The sequence below is a fragment of the Alosa sapidissima genome, chromosome 18 (genome assembly GCF_018492685.1).
Source record: "Alosa sapidissima isolate fAloSap1 chromosome 18, fAloSap1.pri, whole genome shotgun sequence".
NCBI lineage: Eukaryota > Metazoa > Chordata > Actinopteri > Clupeiformes > Clupeidae > Alosa > Alosa sapidissima.
In genome coordinates, this window is record NC_055974.1 from 24,769,294 (window position 1) to 24,779,293 (window position 10,000).

At 46.0% G+C, this 10,000-nt stretch overlaps 1 protein-coding gene across 1 annotated transcript in view; it reads right to left on the reverse strand.

Moving 5' to 3' along the window:
• dnah2 (dynein, axonemal, heavy chain 2) overlaps positions 1 to 10,000 on the reverse strand; it is a 225,651-nt gene that overhangs the window by 88,074 nt on the left and 127,577 nt on the right. The window contains 1 exon segment of the mRNA XM_042069618.1: positions 8,799 to 8,916. Coding sequence (XP_041925552.1) covers positions 8,799 to 8,916 — 118 coding nt within the window.

Genomic DNA, 10,000 nt, shown 5'->3' on the forward strand with positions numbered 1-10,000 from the left:
CCTCATGTCAATACTTCTATGTGTAGTAGTCTTTGTTTCAGACCCTGCACACACACACTAAAGAATGTATGGGGGGAATACTCACAAAAACACATGGTGGCATACTCCAGACACATGGAAGGACACACACATAGACAGAGAGAGATACAGTAGAGAGGGAGAGAAAGGAAGGAACATACACACATGACATGAACATACACAGATCAAGTCAAGTCAAGTCAAGTCGGCTTTATTGTCAATTTCTTTACATGCACTGGTCATACAAAGAATTGAAATTTCGTTTCTTACTTTCCCATGCAGACATAGACATACTTTAAATACAGACATAGACATACTTTAGACATAGACATAGCCATAGACAATAAAAAAATAAAAATATACAGACATACCACATACAGACATTAAAGTGCGAGACATATATCAAAATATAGAAATATAGAACATATATCAAAAAAATAGAGGTAGTTGTGTTGTATATTTACATAGTCCTAGCGTAACCTTCTGACAGAGTAGTAGTAGCAGCAGCATTGTGGCAGAGTGATAAATAACATTGATAACATTTACATGAAGTTTAAACTTGTGCTTGTGTGTACTGTATATTTACATTGATATGCAGTCATTTCAAGTATATCAGGCTTGATATGAAGCAGCAACACGTTAGGCTGCACAATCACAGTGCAGTTCCACAGTGCAGTCCTGGGGGGGGGGGGGGGGGGGGGGGTGTTGGGGGGGGGGTTAGGGTAGACAGGATCCCAGGGTCTTAGGTTCCTGGCTGGCTGGTGGTAGGGGCGGCTGTCAGTGATGGGAGAGTGGGTAGAGTGTTCAGTATCCTGATTGCTTGGTGGATGAAGCTACTTGCAAGTCTGGTGGTGTGGAAGCGGAGGCTCCTGTACCTCTTTCCAGAGGGCAGGAGGCTGAACAGTTCGTGTGCAGGGTGGGTTGTGTCCTTGACAATCATTAGTGCTTTGCGGGTGAGGCGGGTGGTGTAAATGGGTGAGGGGAGTGGTGCTCCAATGATCCTCTTAGCTGTGTTAACAATGTGCTGGAGGGTCTTCCTGTTCTGATCTGTGCAGCTTCCGCCCCACACTGTGATACTAACACAAATACATACACCATGTGATTGCTTTTTACTGATGTAGCACACATCTGAAAGAGCAGCCTTTGTGGTGGAACAAATAACTGTATATATAGATGGATCGAGAATAATTCCGGCCAAAGACACCTATTAGCATCATTAGCACTGGGTAGAACCAGCGCACTGGCACTGTTTGTTATCTCCCTCACTGACAAAATGATCACATATTGCATTCATCCGCGAGATAAATTAATGCGCAGTTGGAGCGATTGCAAAATATGTTTGCAAAAGCAATTATCTGTTCCTAACACGGGCTTGTCTGTGCTATTGATCCTTGTTCATATACTGGGAGTGTTTCCATGTAACTCCTGAAATGACAATAAATGTAACTTGGTGGCAGGGTGGAGGAGAGGAGTTACGGTCCGGTGAAGATGGATGACCTTTTATTCCACGGCAAAGTGAATCGCCTTTAAAGACCTTTTTCCCCCCACCAAAGAGTACAGCTTCTAAAAATACAACCATTTTTCCTGTTTTGACAAGAGAGTGAGTGTGTGTGTGTGTGTGTGTGTGTGTGTGTGTGTGTGTGTATGAGAGGGAGAGAGAGAGAGAGAGAGAGAGAGAGAGGGATAGAGAGAGATCAATGTGCAACATTTGAGCAGAGGGGGGAAAAACACTCACGTTGAAAAGCACACATTTAATATTTCATGTTGCTACCACTGTTGCCTATAACGACTATTTTATTTGTTGTCATGTTGTTGATCATTTGGTTCATTACGGCAACTCTGAGGAAAATACACTTAAAGGGATTTCTCCATCCGTGGAGGATTAAATTAGTTTTAAATTTCATTTAAATTCGGACTTGACAATGAGTAAGTTTGTGTACCAAACCTTGCTGTTAGGGAGTAATGGGGAAATTAGGAGTAAATGGACATAATAATTATTATTTACTATTTACTTAGTGCTAATTACTAAATTTCCCAGGAGGCATTAGCATGTAAAAATAACACACTAATATAATACTCTCCCGGTGTAAGACCTGAGACTGTGCAGGCTGCACGTTCTGAACAGACACGCCCACTTCAGCCCTCAGCCCTTCAGGAGCAGTCATGGGTCTCTGCACGGGACGTCCTGTGTCCATCACTCATCAGGGAATTCCATCAGACCCACCCAGGGCACCCTGCTCCCCGTCGACGTGGCCGTCCAGTCACTGGAAGGTCTTCAGGAGCATCCCGTGGAGGGGGGGTACTGTAAGACCTGAGACTGTGCAGGCTGCACGTTCTGAACAGACACGCCAACTTCAGCCCTGCACAGCTTCCCCGGAGTTTTAGCTACACCTGGGACTAATCACCAATTAACCTCACCCTTTATATTCACTTGAAGCACCTCACACCAACGTGAGGTATTGTTGTTTGTGACTCTACTAAGCCTGTATAGCCTAAGATTTGATTCTGATCTCTCGTTTTTGACCTGTTTGCCTGAACTTGGATTACTCTTTGGATTCTCCCTTGGATTGTTTGCTTGCTGCATTTGAGTCCGAGGTGCATTCGTTACAGAATACCTCACCATGCAAAATTCAGACTCAGCAGATTCTCGTCAGAGACTGCCGTCTACTGCGGAACAGACATTGCAGGAACTGGTGGATCTTATCCGGACTCACCTTATGCCTCCGGGAACTACACCACCCGTAAATCCAAGCCACCAGGCCCCTTCTGTAATCGCTCTGCCAGAGAAATATGATGGAAACCCAGAGAAATGCAAGGGTTTTCTCATGCAATGCTCTCTGTACCTAACGCATTATCGCGAAAGGTTTCCGACGGAGGTGGATAAAATACACTTTGTGCTGTCCCTTTTGTCTGGTCGTGCGCTGGATTGGGCAACCTCTTTATGGCAAAACAATGATCAAAACAATGACGTTTTAAAGAATGAGTCTGATTTTTATAGTCTTTTTGAAGAAGTTTTTGATCATCCTGCAGCCGGCCGGGATGTAGGCAATCTGTTATGTGAAATTCGGCAAGGGCGACGATCTGCAGCTGAATACGCTCTGGAATTCAGTTAGCAGCAGGAAGTGGATGGGACGACGCTGCGCTTTTGACCATGTATCGACGAGGATTGAGACCTGACTTACAAGCTGAATTGGCCTGTCGGGCTGACGTGAGACAACTCAGTCGCTACATCCGTATGTCTATCTCTATCGATAACCTGTTGCGGGAACGACAGCCTATTGGGGCCTTCGCCCCCTCTGCAGCATCTGCTTTTAGTCCTGAGCCGGAGCCTCTCTCAACTCCGGAGCCTATGCAACTTGGGCGAGTACCTCCTTTTTGGGAGGAAAGACAGAGGCGCATCCAACAGCGTCTGTGCATGTACTGTGGAGAAGCAGGACACCAAGTTCGCAATTGTCCGACACGGCCCAGGAATCCTCCAACTCCAAATATGGGCACCGGGGTAAGAGTGACTGTTTTATATAATGTCTCCCATAAACAACTAACTCTGCCTGCTCAACTATTCTACCATGATCGCACTGTCTCTCTTCCAGCATTAATCGACTCCGGAGCTGCCGGTAACTTCATTGATGCCACACTAGCGGAAAAGAATGGATTCCCTTTGCAGAAAATTGAACCGCCGTTGACTGTAAATACACTGGATGGGCGGCCCATGGGCTCCGGCTGGGTAACTCATCAGACTATACCCTTGACTTTAAAGGTTGGTGCTTTCCATCAAGAAACTATGCAACTCTTAGTCATCAATTCTCTGTGTGATCAACTTGTGCTTGGCTACCCCTGGCTACAACTGCATGATCCAGTTATATCCTGGAGAAATGGGGAGTTAAAATCATGGAGCCCTCAATGTATTACATCTTGTTTGAATATTCCCTGCTGCTCCACCTCTATTGAGAGCCCCTCGGATGCTTTGCCTATCTCGGAAAGTGTACCTTCAGTGTATCATAGTTTCTCAGATGTATTTTCAAAAGCCCGAGCTACTGAGCTACCACCACACAGGCCGTGGGACTGTGCCATTGACTTGTTACAGGGCGCTCCATTACCCCATAGTCGTGTTTATCCATTATCCATTCCAGAAACGGAGGCTATGGAGAGTTATATTGATTAAGCACTGGGCCAGGGATTCATCAGACCATCCACATCTCCTTCCGCATCTGGGTTCTTCTTCGTGGAAAAGAAAGATGAAGGCCTCCGCCCCTGCATTGACTACCGAACCCTGAACAACAGCACAGTAAAGTTTCGTTATCCCCTGCCTCTGATCCCTGCTGCTTTGGAACAAATGCGTAAGGCCACACTGTTTTCGAAATTGGATCTCCGTAGTGCTTACAATCTCAATAGAATTTGTGAAGGGGATGAATGCAAGACCACTTTTGTCACCACTAGGGGCCACTATGAGTACACGGTTATGCCCTATGGACTTACTAACGCACCTGCCGTATTTCAATCTTTTTGAAACTTGGGACTGTTTTTGGTTGTATTTATTGATGACCTTTTAATTTACTCCTCTGATCCAGCGACTCATGTCCAACACGTCTGCCAGGTCCTTCAACGCCTCCGAGAACACAATCTATTTGTGAAGGCCGAAAAGTGTGAGTTTCACAGAACAACCATCTCCTTCCTTGGTTATGTCCTGGGTCCAGAGGGCGTCATGATGGATGACAGGAAGGTGGCGGCTGTACAACAATGGGAGGAGCCGAAGACCATAAAGGAACTCCAACGTTTCCTAGGATTTTCTAATTTCTATAGAAGATTCATCAGGAACTTCAGCTCGGTGGCAGCCCCTCTCACAAACATCGTCAGAAAGGGTAAAGGAGCTGTGACCTTGAATGACTCTGCAAAAAATGCTTTTGTCAGGTTAAAGCATTTATTTTGTTCTGCACCCATTCTCAAACAGCCTAACCCCACACTTCCCTTTGTCGTTGAGGTGGATGCTTCGGAGGTAGGCGTTGGGGCTATATTGTCCCAGCGACACTGTTGCCCAAGCAAACTGTTTCCTTGTGCCTATTTTTCTCACAAATTGACCCCTACAGAAAGAAATTACGATGTTGGCAATCGCGAAATCCTTGCAGTGAAGATGGCTTTGGAGAAATGGCGGCACTGGCTGGAGGGGGCAACACATCCTTTTGTGGTTTTGACAGATCATCGCAATCTGAAATATATTTGTGAGGCCAAAAGGCTCAATTCCAGACAGGCAAGATGGGCACTGTTCTTTACATGCTTTAACTTCTCTGTGACTTATCGCCCAGGTTCAAAAAATGGAAAAGCAGACGCACTATCCAGGCAGTTCGACCCACCTGAGACACCAACTCCAGAACCTATCTTGAACCCGTCTTGTATTGTGGCCCCGGTGCGTTGGGAGATTGACGGTGAAATTCAAGAAGCCCTGCGGAATGACCCAGCTCCACCTGACACTCCAGCCGAGAGGGTGTTCGTACCAGCCACAGTGAGACCTCACTTAATGCAGTGGGTGCACACATCCCTCAGTTCCGGGCATCCTGGAATCTCCTGCACCACAGAGCTGATTTCCCGGCGGTTCTGGTGGCCCTCTCTGAAGGATGATGTCAGGGATTATGTAATAGCCTGTCCTGTTTGTGCCCAGTGTAAAGCCTCTCGAGACCCGAGACCTTCCTTCCTATGTTAGAACCTCTTCCAGTACCCCATCGGCCATGGTCTCATATTAGTGTGGACTTTGTGACCGATCTTCCTCCATCTAATGGTTTTAATACCATTCTGGTAATTGTAGACCGTTTTTCTAAAATGTGTCGACTTGTTCCCCTGCCTGGCTTACCTAGTGCGATGAAAATGGCTGAATGTCTTCAACCATGTCTTTAGGTTTTACGGCATCCCTGAAGACATCGTGTCTGATCGTGGGTCCCAGTTCACCTCTCGTGTATGGAAGGCTTTTTGTCAACGTCTTCAGGTTTCCATCAGCCTATCAGGTTACCACCCGCAATCTTATGGGCAGACAGAGCTGTTGAACCAAGAATTGGGTAGATACCTGAGGCAATATTGTCAGGACAATCAGTGTGACTGGAGCCGCTACCTGGGATGGGCTGAGTATGCCCAGAATTCCTTGTGCCACACCTCATTACGCTTAACGCCATTTCAGTGTGTTCTAGGACACCAGCCACCTCTGTACCCCTGGGAGATTGCCCCTACAGATGTACCTGCAGTGGAGGACTGGTTCAAACGCAGTGGGAACGTATGGGAGTCTGCACACACGCATCTACAGAGAGCAATCAAGTCCCAGAAGCGCTTTGCGGACCGACGGCGTCGCCCACACCAAGGGTTCCAGGTCGGACAGCGAGTATGGCTGTCCACACGTGACATCAAGCTGCGCCTTCAGAGCTACCAGGTACATTGGGCCCTTTAAGATTGTGAAACGTATTAACCCTGTGTCTTATCGTCTACAGCTCCCCGCAAGATATCGTATAGACCCAACATTCCATGTGTCCCTCCTCAAGCCTGTCCACTACAGCCCCATGAACCCACCGGCAGTAACCCCTTCTAATGCCCCAGCACCATTGGATATAGGTGGCGAACCGGCGTATGCGGTGAAAACGCTCCTGGATTCCAGATACCGGAGAGGTCGTTTGGAGTATCTTGTGGATATTCACTTGAAGCACCTCACACCAACGTGAGGTATTGTTGTTTGTGACTCTACTAAGCCTGTATAGCCTAAGATTTGATTCTGATCTCTCATTTTTTGACCTGTTTGCCTGAACTTGGATTACTCTTTGGATTCTCCCTTGGATTGTTTATTGGATTTGTGACCAGCTACGTGAACTTTATTAAATCAATTTGCTTGCTGCATTTGAGTCTGAGGTTCATTCGTTACACCCGGCTGGAGACATGCTATTGTCCTATGATGTCACTATGTAGCTAATTTGGTCATTCTAATGTGCTATATGGTTATATGTTAATGATTGCACAAACACAGATGCATGTTAACATTTCTCCTAATGCATCAGGGCTGTTCTGTATTTATTTATTCATTTATCTATTTGTGTAAAGGTGCACTCTCCACAATTCCAACTGAATTTACGTTTTCTGTTAAGTGACCTTCCGTTTTTGTCATAGGGTTTTGTTAGGGTTAGGTTTAAGATTAGGGTTAGGGTTAGAGGTTAGGATTAGGGTTAGAGTTCATGTGTCATGGCAGTGTCATATGTTCATGACAGTGTCATGTCACTCTTATGTCGATACTGTCAAGTAAAGTGTTACCGAATTTACTTTTGTCAAATCAGTGAATTGCTCCACAATGTCCTCTAGCTGGTCCATGTACTATGCATGTGCCCAAAAACACTCCAGAGTTTACCCTGCCTCTGGAAATCAGAAACAAACATGGTGGCTGGACCAAGCCATACACAATTGCAGCCAATCAGCATGCTGCTCTAGGAACAAAGAAGGAAGCAGCTATGTGGAATTACACAGGTCTTGAGTTGTCTTGAACACAGCTACGTGGAATTACACAGGCCTCGAGTTGTCTTGAACACAGCTATGTGGAATTACACAGGCCTCGAGTTGCCTTGAACACAGCTATGTGGAATTACACAGGTCTCGAGTTGTCTTGAACACAGCTATGCGGAATTACACAGGCCTCGAGTTGTCTTGAACACAGCTATGTGGCACTCTTCCATTGACTTGCATTGCATTTAAAACAGCGCCACATGTGGTGTGACACGGCATTACAAGAGAGCTGGCCCGGCGCTAGCTAAGCTGGTTTTAACATTTTTAAACGTAACATATCACCTTTAATGAAGAAAGTGTTCAATGGTGTAGGCGAGCTATTACACCTGTGCCAATGAGGACAGGATAGGCAGAGTTGCAGGTGGTGTGACATGCTTGGCTATTCTTGTGATACAGAGGGCAGACGCCACAGTCCCTCGGTGAGGCAGAGAGCGTTGATGTGTGTGAGAGCAAGATGTTCCTCGAACGGAGCACAGTCGCTCCAACAGTGAGCGGATGAGGAAGAGGAGAGCTTTCAAACGCCGCCGTCTCCCCTGTCGGATCTGCGCGGCGTCAATCTGTCACTCTCCTAGTCGCTGTCGCTCTGGCAACGCTTCTCTCTTTTACTGACAATCATTTAGTTTCACAAGCAGACCTCGTCTTGAAGTCACACTCCTACACCAACCCGTTGCCCATGCACACACATATATGGCACACACACACACACACACACAAGCCTGTATGTGCACCAATCACACATAAACACACACATCTGCATTTGCGCACACACATACACAACACAACACACACACACACACACACACACACACACACACACACACACACAGTCTGCATATGTGCCCGCCCACACACACACACACACACACACACACACACACACACACAGTCTGCATATGTGCCCGCCCACACACACACACATACACACACACACAAATAAAAAACATCTTCACATCTTTGTGTGTGATTGCAGCAGTCTTTGATCATGAGCCTATTTGGCTTTTCTAATCATCATATCCCACTGCTCCTCCACTCTCTTCTTTACTTATTCCCCAACTCCTGTTTGATGACTTTTCTTCCCCTCTTTTTGCTCTCTTTCACCACTCTTTCCACTCCCCCCTTCTTTTCTTCCTCCATCCTTCTCTTCATCTTTCTCTCCCTCCACCTCTTTTCTCTCTCTTCCTCTCTCTCTCTCTCTCTCTCTCTCTCTCTCTCTCTCTCTCTCTCTCTCTCTCTCTCTCTCTCTCTGTAGATTTGCATACCTGCGCAGGCGTTCCTCATGAGGGAGGACAGCACACCGTCGGTCCACTCGTTGGTGGAGAGGTCGTACTCGCCGTACAGTTCGCCCAGACTTACTGCTTTGGGGTTCAGAGGGCATTCCTGGGGGAGGTCAAAGTGCAAAGGTCACAGGGATGAACACTGGGTGAGAGGGGAGTGATACTCACAGACAGAGGTTATGGAAATGGTGTGAGTCGGAGGTGAAGAGAATGGTTTATGTGTGTGTGATATGAGAGAAATGTGCATAGCAATTAGGGATGCACAATATATCGGCGGCCGATATATTATTAGCCGATAAGTGAAAAAATTAAAATATTATTATCGGTCCGATAACAGAATTCTGGCCGATAATTTCCGCCGATATTTTCTTAAGTCCTAATTTAGGCCTACGTAAGGTCCGTCTGGCTACACTGAGCTACTTGAGCTTGGTTGGCTATACTTTTTCCTCAATATAATGTCAGTGGTGTGAATGTATTTCACCACTCTAACAAAATCTGTGGATATGCGTTCATTTGGGAATCTGTGCATCTCAAAATCCTCTCGTGAATGATCCGCCATTTAACCTTAACAGAGCGGAGCTCAGCACTATCTAGAGCCGTCTTGTGCTGGTGTGTTTGCACTTTACCGCACTGGTCGGGGAAACAAATAAACAAACTCGTTAGTGGGACGAGTACATAAGTAGGCCTAGTTCTAAGTTGTGTTTTAGTATTATATTTGCATTACTTTAGCTTGGGTTTTGTATTATTACCTAGAAATATGCTAACCATTCGTGCTTCAGTTCCAGACAGGTCATTATAATAAGTTATTAAAACCTTCGGGGCTAACTCCTTTCATTTCTGCTGCAGCAGGTTGTGCGCAACAGAGTAGACGGACATAAGATACAGTCTGAGGAGTTGCAGCTTTATTCAGTTACCCGCAGTTGAAACTAAACCTAAAGTTTCCCTCACAAACTCTGATTTGGTCGCTATACTGTAGCTTATTCCAAGCTGAGCCGTTCTGAGAGTCCTAAATGAAAACGATTCAAACTCTCTAGCCACTCACTCGCAATTCACTGACATCAGGTTCACTTAAAGGAGCCACACATACTGTAGGGCTAGGCTACTGTTATGTTGTTGACTGCCGTACTATTGAGGACTATTATGAGTTCTGTCCATCATTTGGTGGTAGATAAAATTACTGCAATAAA